Source organism: Nuphar pumila, chromosome 7 (genome assembly GCF_984573655.1).
Source record: "Nuphar pumila chromosome 7, dmNupPumi1.hap1.1, whole genome shotgun sequence".
NCBI classification, from domain to species: Eukaryota; Viridiplantae; Streptophyta; class Magnoliopsida; order Nymphaeales; family Nymphaeaceae; genus Nuphar; species Nuphar pumila.
The window spans coordinates 21,656,608-21,669,312 of record NC_143255.1 but is presented as its reverse complement, the minus strand read 5'-3'; the positions used below and the strand labels follow the sequence as shown (position 1 = coordinate 21,669,312).

The window sequence follows — 12,705 nt, the reverse complement described above, 5'->3', positions numbered from 1 at the left end:
TGATATTTTAAATTTACCGTGATTTTATGATTTTATTGTAATATATTCAACACATAATTGGTAACTCGGCCAGAAAAATGATATGTTAAACTAAATTATATTTGTGGTTTTTTCTTGACCTTGTGCGTGAGGCATTTATCACAATAAATTCAAAATATGAGCATTGATTGGGACATATATTTGCGCTTGGCGGTTTTGGTCTTACCAATCCAACCCAATTCAGTAAGAATCCAATTTCAACGGGTTTGGACTTCCCAACTCATGTCCAATAAAACCCACAAGGGCTCTGCTCATCTGATAGGGATGACCTGTGAATATCACCAAGTTGACGGGGCATCACAAGTTCAAAAGCCATTAGTGGTGTCCTTTTCCGCAAGGTCGAAGTCCGGTGGACTCCTCGGTGGGCAGGGGGGGCTCAAGGGTTTTACCGAGTGTAGTTGGTGGTGGGAGGATTTTTTTTCTTGGCCTATCCAAAAATAAAGTCCAATAAGTTAAACAGGTTACAAGTGTGGATCGAAGTATATATCTTGGGCCCAAAGTCACAAATCTTGTTCTCGAGAAAATTTCGATGAGGAAAAATATCTCATTATTTTTCAAAAACTGTATTTTCAGAAAATTCTTGAATATATATATATATATATATATATATATATATATATATATATATATATATATATATATATATATATATAACATTAATATCACGATTAAATTGAGATGCTCTTGAAATATTGGGGACATTTCTCACATAGGTTGGACAGTATATCTCGGTTGTGTGCTTATGCACCAAGCCAGTAATGGACCTGTGCTTCCCATAAGATTAATTGGTCTTTGGTTTTATTTCTATGAAACTAGTTTTTAAAATAATAATTTTGAAAAACTTTGTTTTTATGGTAAATTTTCTGAAAGAACTTGTTTCTAGAATAATTCCATGGAGGTCAGTTTCTGGCCCGAGCCCGTACATAAATTGGCACGTATATTTATCGCAGATGTTATTTGCTAACTGCCATGCAAACGAGGGCTGGGTCTATATGAGACAAAGATGTATACATCATTTTGTTCTTCCTTCAACGCGCATTATTCACGGACACGAAACAACAGAATGTGCATAGGAGAAAGACTTTGGGCTGTTTGGTAGGCTCTAAGAGCTAACTGTTTCGCTGATTTGGGTGTTGACTTGATGGGGCTGAACGAAACCCTTCAAAACCATGAGGCGTCGAACCCACGTGCCCACGGAAGCAAGGTGGCTGAAAATATATTTAAAACATGATGAGAAGAGGCGAGAAGCAAAGGAACACGATCAGCGGCCTACAAAATAAACAAAGTATTTGACATTTCGACCACTTGACCTAACCGAAACCATACCAACTTTGCTCATCGCAAAACGCTAGCTTCTCTTGTTCCTTGAGGGCTGACCCAGCCAATCCCATCCAGTTTGATCAATTGTTGATTCGTTCATTATAATAACCGTTAATATATATATATATATATATATATATATATATATATATATATATATATATATATATATATATATATATATATATAGAGAGAGAGAGAGAGAGAGAGAGAGAGAGAGAGAGAGAGAGATGGGTAGGTGCTAAATAAGTTTTTTAGGGTTTTTTTTGTTTTATTTTTAAATTATGATAGTACACATGTGATATATGTACTTGATTTTACAGGAATCAGCTCTTGAAGTGTTTGATTCAGACGCATGGGTGGAAAATCAACTGTTCAAAATCTTTATAAAATTTTGAGGCTTCAAATATCATTTCTTTTTCATCCAAAACAGATTATCCAGGTGTGGATTCCTTGTAAATCGATCATGCCCAACACATTTATGGGGTCGGAACTATGAAAAAAAATACCAGAAGGGCAGAAAAACCCATTTAGTATGCAATTTCACACCTACTCATTTCTTTCTCTATGTATATATAGAGATATATATCGTAACTTCAAACACCCAATCCATTGAGCGTCGATGGACGCACATGGTGCAACCCGTGGGTGAAAATAATAGTGCAAAAAATATGTTTTGACCTTTAGCAACGGTTGAAAAGCGCCGGTAAAGGCCAATCTTGATATCAAACCCTTACGCCCCAGCTTTCCTCCAGAAAAAAGAAAAAGAAAAACATGGAAAATACATATGCAGTTTGCATTAATCTAAAAAGCCTGCAGTTGTGATTTTTTAGATTCTTTAGAATGCCTGGAACATAAAACTGCTTCCTTAATCCACACACATGCATGTACACGAGTGCACACACACGCGCACACAAAAGATTCTAATCCGAAAAGATCCACTAATGACCAACTAAGATATTTTATTTAATCCTATAGCACCATAGCATTACTCTTACTATAATGTATCAAATTAATAATATACTTTGCAACTTAAAGTGGATGGAATCTATATCCACCATCTGTTATTGCGAATGATTAGGTATTTGGTATTAGGTATCTCTGGAATCCTAAGCTTTAGATGCCATTTTGAAAAATGAAACCAAATCGATTGTCCACAGTAATGAGAGAGAGAGAGAGAGAGAGAGAGAGAGAGAGAGAGAGAGGTGCCCACTTTAATCATGTGGGCCACCTTGATTAAGCTGTCATCCTTTGATATAAAACGTGCATAGTGTGGACCAATTTTATATGATACGTATGGTATTATTATATAATATTTTTTGAAGAATGCATTATTATAATATATGAACCACACAATAAAACTTAACAGAATTAATTATTCAGTTTTTGGCTATTGTTTCTTTAGCGTGTGCCTGCCAAGGTTACGTGGGATTTTGTTGGCTGGCTAAACCGCATGGAATTCTTCAATGGGTGGCCCCCACTTCCTACGCGGCCGTCAACATGGTGATGAAGATGACTATCTATGGGACTATTGCCTCCCCCTTCCTTCCTCAAGTTGCATCAGCTCAACACACAAGGCTCCTCTCCTTCCTCCATCAGCAATCTCTCTCTCTCTCTTAAAAATCGAATTCCAATTTGGTTCCTCTACAATTTTGCATGTCAAGTAAGTAAACTACCACTTTGAAATTAGATTGACATAAATATTTGTTTTCCTGTAGCCCAAGTATCGTTAGTTAACATGGGCGCAACTAGAGTTGGAAGGTAGTCATAAATATAGCCCAAGTATGGTTGTCAATCTGTCACCAACTTGAGCTTGAGATAAACACATCTCTAGTCATTAATACCTCTTATGATCACCTTGAGCCTGAGAACAACAACAATTTTCTCTAACATGGGGTGTCAGTAACTCTCATATCCAAGCTTCTATGATCAGTTATTGGTTTAATTATTATTGCTTTAATCTTTTGTTAGCATGGTGGCATTCACATTCACTAGTGTTATAAGTAGGTATGTGTTTCTGCATCAAATGGTGTCACGGTATTGGTGCCCACAAAATTGCCAATCCTTTTGCTGTGCCTTAAAAGCCTGCCCCCCTTACTGCACAAAATTTTTTCTCTCTCTCTCTGTCTAATAGTTTTCTTTTCTCAAGTCATCGATACTTAACATTTTTTCACTTTCTTCCTTTTCATTTTTTCATGTTTCAAAGTTATTTCTTTTGATACAACAAGTAAAGGAGACATGCACGACAGAAGAAACGTGCAGTTGCACAGTATCGTGTTTATCTTTTCAAACTAAATTATCACTTTGAATTGGACGTCACATTGTGTTTTTTTTTCAACACAGAAGTAAAGGATTGAATATTATTAAAAGATAGGGAGCCAACCAATATGCACGTGTACTTTGCAGGTAACGAGATGGGAACAGGAAGAGCGTTATGGTTAGCTCTATTGGCACTCTTTGTGAACAACATGATCCCATTGGTATCTTCTGCCAAGACTGCGCCAATAACTGCAGATCAACTTCATCAGGTGGCTGGTTCCCTTCAAATGTACGTTGATGAATTGCCTTTCATGCCAAAGATATATGGCTACACTCTAGGTAAGGAAAAGGCCAGGCCAGCCACTCTCAAGATTGGAATGTTCGAGAAGAAATGGGTATGAATTTAGCTCACCAATTAACCATTAATTTTCCATCTTCCTCAAGACAATCTCTCATCATTTTTCATTTAATTGTGAAAATTTACCCGCAATAGTAATCACTTTTGAATTTTTTTACGGCAGAAATTCCACAGAGATTTGCCTGACAGCACGGTTTTTGCTTATGGAACTTCCCAAGAGGCAGCAACCGTGCCAGGACCAACCATAGAGGCCCTTCAGAACGTACCAACTCTTGTCAATTGGGAGAATTACCTACCATCCACTCACATACTCCCATGGGATCCGACGGTCCCGACCGCCATACCAAAGGCAGGTGGTGTTCCCGCAGTTGTCCATCTCCACGGTGGTGTCCATGAACCGCAGAGCGACGGCAGCGCATTCGCCTGGTTCACTGCTGGTTTCAAGGAAACTGGACCGGCATGGACTAGACGAACCTACACCTACCCAAACGACCAGCAACTACCAGGCAACCTTTGGTACCATGACCATGCACTTGGCCTGACAAGGCTGAACCTCCTAGCCGGTCTCATCGGAGCATATGTGATCCGCAACCCGGCTAAAGAATCACCATTGAATCTCCCTCGTGATGAGTTCGACCAAATACTCTTCGTCTTCGATCGGAGTTTTAATACAGATGGCTCACTCTACATGAACAGAACAGGCAACAACCCCTCTATTCACCCACAATGGCAGCCTGAGTATTTTGGTGATGCCATCATAGTTAATGGCAAGGCTTGGCCTTACATGAATGTCCAACGAAGGAAGTACCGTTTCAGGATCATCAATGCTAGCAATGCTCGCTACTTGCGCCTGTCATTGAGCAACGGCCTCCCTTTCACTCAAGTTGCCTCCGACCACTCCTACCTGAGCAAACCAGTCACTACCACAACCATATTGATTTCTACATCAGAAGTCGCCGACATTGTGATCGACTTCTCAGCTTCGTCCGGCGAAATTGAGCTGACGAACAACGCGCCTTATCCCTATCCATCCGGTACTCCAGTCGATGCACTCAACAGCAAGGTGATGAAGTTTGTGATCATGCACGGCAACCCTCAAGTGCCCGATCAATCAAGAATTCCGTCCAGTTTGATTGCCTACCCAAAGCCGGTGATTGCGGACAAGTTTGTGACGAGATACATTGTTATGTATGAGTATCAGACAGCTGATGGGGAGCCTACTCATTTGTACATCAACGGGAAACGTTTGGAGGACCCGGTCACGGAGACGCCGTTTTCCGGCAGCACTGAGATCTGGAAGGTCATAAATTTGACCCCTGATAACCATCCCCTGCATATCCACTTGGCCAGTTTTCAGGCTATTGAGCAAAGGGAGCTCTTGAACCCAGCTCAGTTTGCAGCTTGCATGGGTCAACTGAATGATGCCATCAAGTGCAACATCAGCAGCTACGCAAAAGGCCAGTTGGTCCCCGTCCCTGCTAATGAGATGACATGGAAATATACCGTGAAAATGACGCCCTGGTACGTGATCACCATTGTGGTGAAGTTTGGGTACGTTCACAAGAATGGACCATATGGGTTCGATGCGACAGCTGAGCCTGGTTATGTGTACCATTGCCATGTAAGTAACCTAATTAACCATTCTGCATGCACCTAGTTCAATCCATACCGATTCTTCTTATTTTATTTTAGTTTTTGGTATGTTTTGTTATATTGTAGCTCACATTTGATTATGTTTGCAGATTTTGGACCATGAAGACAACGCCATGATAAGGCCCTTGAAGCTTCTTCCTGTGGCGAAGGCATAAAAAGAGAAAAGGTTGCCATACATACTTGTCAATTATACAGTATACCAATTATTTTAGTCCAAGGTTTATTTTCAATTTGTTGGTGCGACTTACTGTAGTGTTGAACTTTTCTTTTCTTTTTTCTTTAAGAAATTTAAAGGGAGGTCCCTGGACCTGAACCCGTCAAAATGGTCTTGAATTATGTATTCACGGCTATAGCGGGGGGGGGGGGAATAATGTATTGATGCAGGAAAAATGCATCTTTCTCATGAAAGTTATTTTGTCAGTTAAGCGTGTAACTTTCATTGTAATATGTGTTCCGTCTATGAAATATTTGCCACGGCCGCACTTACACACTTATATATATATATATATATATATATATATATATATATATCCGAAAATGGGTCCATGATGGGTCCATGCTAAACCCATTTGGAACTAAACCGCGTGTTAAATGGTTTTTTTGGGCTTCTCCTGTACTTTTTAGGCGGTTCCTGCCCCATAAATGTGTTGGGCATGTTCAGTTTACTAAGAATCCACACCTGGATCATGTATTTTCAATGAAAGAAATGATGTCTAATATACAAAGATTTTGAACGGTTGATTTTTTGAACTTTATAAAAACCCACCCATGTGTTGGAATCAAACAATTCAAGAGCTGATCCCTCTAAAATCAAGTACATAGATCACATATGTACTGTCAAAATTTAAAAATAAAATGAAAAAGTCAAAAAAATCCATTTAGCATGCAGTTTATCAAGGACCCATTATTATATATATATAGAAGTAGCTGCCTACGGCCCAGGTGGCTAGGGCAGGCATTGCATCCGTGGGCTGTCTACGTCATTAAGGCGCCGATCGAAGCTCGGCTTGGCTCACTACAAGCATGAACCAAGGTTAAAACACATCAAGCTCAGCTCATTCGGCAGGTTAACCAGTACTACACAGGGCCAAATCATTCAGTACCAAGTGCACTTAATAGTAGGGCTGCCAACGGATTGGGTATCGAGCCATTAGGGGGTACCCAAACCTACCTAAACAACTAGTTGTTGCCTTGTTGGATTCATGTTCAGGTTTGGATTTTATAGGGTCAAGAAAATGAAATCCCAAACCTGGATCCATATAATTTGAGCTTACATTCACTAAAATACATATAAAATATTCAATCAAACAGGCAAAAATCATAACTTTAACCTGGTATATATATTACTCGGGTCGGGTTGGGGTTGACCCAAATATATTTGAGTCAACATTCTTTATGTCCATACCTGATTCAGGTCGAATACCCAATACAGATCCGACCCATTGACAGCCCTACCTAATAGGATCAGCAACCACTGAGCCATTTCCACCATCCATTTGCCTCTGGATAGCTTCATATGCGCACTGATGGTTGGCCCTGTTTCTCCTCAGCATTCAGCAATAAACTACTTGATCCAGCCAATGAACCGATTTTATTACACTTTTGCTATGAAATTTAGAGAAGCTGCTTATGGCTTGGGTCACCCAGCCTGTTTTATGAGTCCCAAGAAGCCATATCATAAGCCAACTGGAGCTGAGCCACGAACAGGCTCGTTTAGTTTCCCAACCTTACAACAATGACCCATAGCAGCGAGCGACCTGCAAAAGTAGGATTTTCTCAAGTTCTTGTGGTTACAATTCACAATCATAAAAATTTCACAAGACAACATGACAAAGTTGAAACCATGATTGTGAATGTCACCTGCAATTTTGTACACCTTTTAGCCTATGAAAGCTGATTACAATCGAAAACTTGTAACGAGCTTTCACACAATTACAGCCGAGAAACACAGTCGTGGCGAAAAACAAACATGCCCGAGAAAGGAAAATCTACGGCTAGCTGAAGGCATGTTGTGAAAAAAGTGACAATGTTTTTTTACTGAATTTAGGGATGTAAATGCTTCATATTTGAGTCGCATATAAATATTTAATCATGAGCTTGAAAAGAGCCCATGAATGGCTCTACTATCATAGTTTTTAGATCTTTGTATTCTTCTATAATCATATCAATGAAATTAAATTTTGTATCCAAAGATCAGAAAATCTATTTTCATAATTCATACATCACTCAAATTCCGAGCATTTTTTTAATTGATCAAAAACCACCATAATTCTTGAGAAGTGGTCTGATTTTTATCCACCTGCATTCATTTAGAATGATTCTAAATTGACTTAAAGTTCGAGGATAAATCTTTTTCACTTTTTTAGCTTTTTATAGTAATTTTTAAGAATTTCATATTCTTACTGTGAATTGGATGTCAGTGATCTCAAAAGTGAATTCATTTGTACCTTGGTAGATGAGGAGGATAATCTTTGTCTTTTTCTATTCACCTTAATAGCTTGTCATTTTTGGATAAAGTAGTCTTTACTTGAGCATTTGTTTGGTTTGGTGTATTCATCATTAAGTACCTCTTGACACTCATGACAACTCAATAATACCTTAGTTTTGGTGCACTATTTCTCATAATTATTTTTGGACAAATGATGGATTTAAACTTGAAGCATGTTGGATGTCACACTGATATAAGTAGAGGAGATTTCACTCTCACATACAAAACAATCAAGAGAAAATAATTCTTCAAAACATCACTTGCACAAGCCATGAACATTGCGAGGAGAGATTTTTGTTTCACAACATGAATAGAGTTGAATGTTGGCCGAGTAGTCCAGCAATTTGAGCTTGTTCAACAACCACCCCATCTCCTTAGTACAACTAGTAAAAATGTCTTCTTTTGAGTGAAAGATTAGACTAAAGATTACCCCACAACGTTCTTCTCAGAACTTCAAAATTGGCACAAACACTGCGATGCCACGGACTTGTTATCCATGGTGTGTGTTCACGACAATGTAGTTGTTGCTAACCTACCGTTTGCAAGCAGTCCCTTTGCAAAGAGAACCATTGAGAAGGAGGAGAAAGTTGGGGCGAGAAGTTTGAAGCATAAAATGACTGCAAGTAAAGTAGATGTAGAGTTGGCTCTTACAAGAGTTAAAATCTGCATGCTAAATAATTTGCTTCAAGCAAATGAGTCTATTATACAAACTCAAATTGATTTTAATTAAGTCATGCTACTTTTGTAGTTAAAATTGTAATTAAATTTGTTTAAATGAATATTACAGTATCAATATATATTTCTAAATTTGAATACTTTTGTAAATTTGAATGGATATACAACTTGTGTGAAGTTATAATGCTTGAATTTAAATCTCATTTCTAAATGTATATGATTTGTATGAATGTTTAAATTTAATGCATATATAGCCGGTGATTTTTTTATTTTATGAATTTATAAATGTGTATGATTTGAATATATAGTATGTGATTTTCTAAATGTTATATATACAATGACTTTTGTACAACATTTGCACATCATAGAGTGCAAACTAGAGGACACTCTTACACTGTGATGTGATGATAGAGAGGTTTGCACATAGTGATGCGAATATACTCCATTATTTATAAAAAGAAGGACATTTGAATACTGTGATGCATGGATAGGGAGGTCTGCATGTACTTCATTATTTGCAAACTTGAGTACATTCACATGATATTTATGCAAATATACTTCATTATTTATGAATTAGAGGAAATTCTCATCATGTATACACAAATGTATTCTATTATTTATGGGCACTGTTATTGGACTTAAGTTTTAACTTGATATATATGCATGTGAACTATAATATATATTTGTAAATTTTCTCCTAAATATATGAATTTTCTACGTTTATAGAATATGACCTTATTATTATAGATAATTTACATAACATCCAAAATTTATAAAATGTCCAATTTTTTTACAAAACATCTAACCTGAACTAAAATTAAACAACCAAAATCTATAAAACATCCAAAATTTACAGATCATTGAAGATTTAAGGAATATCCAACCTAAACTGAGGTTAAACATAAAAAAATTTTAAAACATCAAATATTTAAAGAACATTCAACCCAAATTGAAGTTAAGCATCATAAATTTATAAAATGTCCAAAATTTGGTCAAATTTATGTTAAATGTGTCAAATCTATATCTTACAAAACAAAACAAAATATTTATTAGTAAATCATTATGTTTTACAATTTTGTCAAATTCACAATAGTAATCAATAATGATGATCCTGAATTGTTCACAACTCAGCTTCTCGAACAAGGTCATCTAATACCTCATTGTCCTATGTCTCATCTTCTTCTCACTACAAGAAACTTGTGGATTAGCGACGACGTAAATCCGTCGCTAATCTGACGCTAATCCATCGCTAAACGGTTTAGCGACGGATTAGCATCAAATTAGCGATGAATAACTTTCATCGCAAATTTTTCGACGCTAAGCAGTGACAGAACTTATCTGTCGCTACTGTCGTCGCTAATTTGTGACGGATTAGCGACGAACATGATCCATCGCGAGTCCTTTGCTATTTTAAATTAGCGATGGATAATATCCGTCGTTAAATTTTTTTTTTAAAAAAAAAAAAAAATTGCTCTTTGCTAGCGATGGATAAACCACTTGTTTATTACAAACATCACTGCTTGGAAAAAACACTAATTAGTTTAATAAAGAAAGTAGTACAACCCTGTCTGGAGAAATCTTGAAGGGTTTAGAAATGGATTGGCTTTCTGTTTGGTAAAAATATAAGAAGGTATAATTAACTGGTTGGAGCAAGCTTAGTGACAAGGTTATCAAGAGGGGCTAGTTAGTAGTGTTCCAACTGTTGGTGAAAAGGATTTGAGATGTTGGGACTCACATCATATTTGACCAAGAAAGTAAGTCCGTTGAAAGAATGATAGCAGACATTTTGAATGGCATACAAGAGCACTTACTACCCATTTTAAGTAAGACTGACCATACCATTAAATCTAATTAGATTTCTGCCAACCGATGGAGGCCGCCTTCGGAAGGCTGGATCACAGTCTGTTTACAGTGTGATCAACGTCAAGTGGTGTATCGGTTTTGCTATCCTCGATACATGGGCAGGTTTCATCGGATGGGCTGGTTTGTGAGACACCATTCAGCAAGAGAAAGAATGGATATGGTGAAAAATTTTGCTTGGCGGGGTGGAAGGCGCAACAGCTGATCATTGAGTCCTCACGGCAACGATGTAGTGACTGTTTTCAATCAGACTATTGAAGGGAGATCAGTAAATGCTAGAATTGACTTGCCGGTCATTCAATTTTTTGCCGAAAGACAAAGATGTCGATGCATTTGGATTCCAAAGGAGTATAATATGGTTCCTAGGAACCTCTCGCCATATACGGAGTCCTTGGTTATGATAGAAGTTGTAAGGACAAACCACAATACTGGTTTCCTTCCGGTAATGATAGTTTGAACAGTTTTGATCCGAAGCAGGTTATATGTTCCCCCCCCGAACAGGGCAGTTAGCTACATCTCATGATCGGGGGTCCCAAAGAGCACCACGTATGTAAACATGTGCGTCTCGTATCCCCATGTTTGTCACCATTAATTAGCGTTGGAGTTTGATGCGATTGCAAAGACTTAAGTACCCTCTCCTCCATTGGTGCAAAAAAAAATGACGGTTCTTGAAAAGGAGTGGTTGTAAAGACTTAAGTGCCCCAAAGATGATTATTTAAGACCCAGTCTCTGCACCGCAGGATTATCCGAGAAAGAAATCTCCCCTGGAGGAGGCCATGAACATCAACCCTCTTACTCTCTCTCTCTCTCCCTTCTATTTCTGCTTCTGTGCACATCCATTAGAAGATCATACATTGCTCCATCAAGCACCGACTGACCTGCACATTGAGTGTTGTGGAGCCTGATTCAAAGTTTTTACCCTTACAGGAGGAGGGTTTGGGGGCTCATCCCAGCGTGGGTAGCATCATTCAACTCTCACTCTCTCTCTGCCTTCTATTTCTGCTTCTGTGCACATCCATTAGAAGATCATACATTGCTCCATCAAGCACCGACTGACCTGCACATTTACTGTTGTGGAGCCTGATTCAAAGTTTTTACCCTTACAGGAGGAGGGTTTGGGGGCTCCTCCCAGCGTGGGTAGCATCATTCAACTTGAAGAGTTGTGGAGTCTGATTTAGAGTTTTTACCCTTACAGAAAGGGGGGTCTGAGAGCTCCTCCCAGTGTGGGTAGCATCATTCAACTTGAAGAGTTATGAAGTCTGATTCAGAACTTTTACCCTTATAGATGGGGGGTCTGAGGGCTCCTCCCAGCGTGTTCATGGCCTTTTGCCCTTACAGAAGGGGGGATTTACATTTCGTAGAACACCCGTCACCGGAACGAGATGAACACCCGTCACCGGAACGACGGCTCCGCTGAGACCTCCTCGCTAGGGAGAGAAAGACGACGTGGTGGAGCTTCTGCTGGCCATCCTCAGCGCGACTGCACCGACTAGGTTGCTGTCGAGGAGGAGGGCGAGAACGGTGACTCTTAGCTTGGGCAATCTTTCTTTTGATGATTGTGGTTTTAATGTATCGTTGAAGTTAAAATGGGGAATGAAATGACAATAGAAATTGCTGAAAATTTACAGAAATAAACTAGACTCAATAACGAAGACACTACTTTTTACGGATTTGGAATATGACCTCCGGTTAGGGAGATATGACTCTGACAAGTTGGTCCTAATTTGTAGAAGACACTACAAATCGCTATAGCGATTTGTGAATCGCTATAGCGATTTGCGGAAGACACTACAAATCGCTATAGCGATTTGCGGAAGACACTATAAATCGCTATAGCGATTTACGGAAGACACTATAAATCGCTATAGCGTTTCGCGATTTACGGAAGACACTACAAATATTATAAATTGCTGTAGGAAAGCCCGATAATACTACAAATCATTGTTGGAAGGCCCAAAAAAAATTTGGTCCGGAGGGCGCTGCCCCCCGAGCCCCCCGCTAGGGGAGCCCCCCCCTGGACCCCCGCCCGCTGACCGCGCAGCGGGATCCGCGC

General features: G+C 38.9%; 1 protein-coding gene across 1 annotated transcript; it reads left to right on the top strand.

Annotated features, from left to right (window-relative positions):
- Positions 1 to 3,773: 3,773 nt before the first annotated feature.
- LOC149831478 (multicopper oxidase LPR1 homolog 1-like) lies at positions 3,774 to 5,959 on the top strand. Its single transcript, XM_090013026.1, has 3 exons — positions 3,774 to 4,013; positions 4,140 to 5,597; positions 5,719 to 5,959. Exons 1-3 carry the CDS (start codon positions 3,774 to 3,776, stop codon positions 5,782 to 5,784), a joined length of 1,764 nt encoding a protein of 587 aa, XP_089869152.1. The 3' UTR covers positions 5,785 to 5,959.
- The last annotated feature ends 6,746 nt before the right edge of the window (positions 5,960 to 12,705 follow it).

What these genes read in the sequence shown, in the direction of transcription:
- LOC149831478 (XM_090013026.1), top strand. Translation starts at nt 3,774, where the DNA reads ATGGGAACAGGAAGAGCGTTATGGTTAGCTCTATTGGCACTCTTTGTG. An exon ending in GAATGTTCGAGAAGAAATGG is followed by an intron (nt 4,014 to 4,139) that starts GTATGAATTTAG and finishes TTTTTACGGCAG; the next exon opens with AAATTCCACAGAGATTTGCC. An exon ending in GTTATGTGTACCATTGCCAT is followed by an intron (nt 5,598 to 5,718) that starts GTAAGTAACCTA and finishes TTATGTTTGCAG; the next exon opens with ATTTTGGACCATGAAGACAA.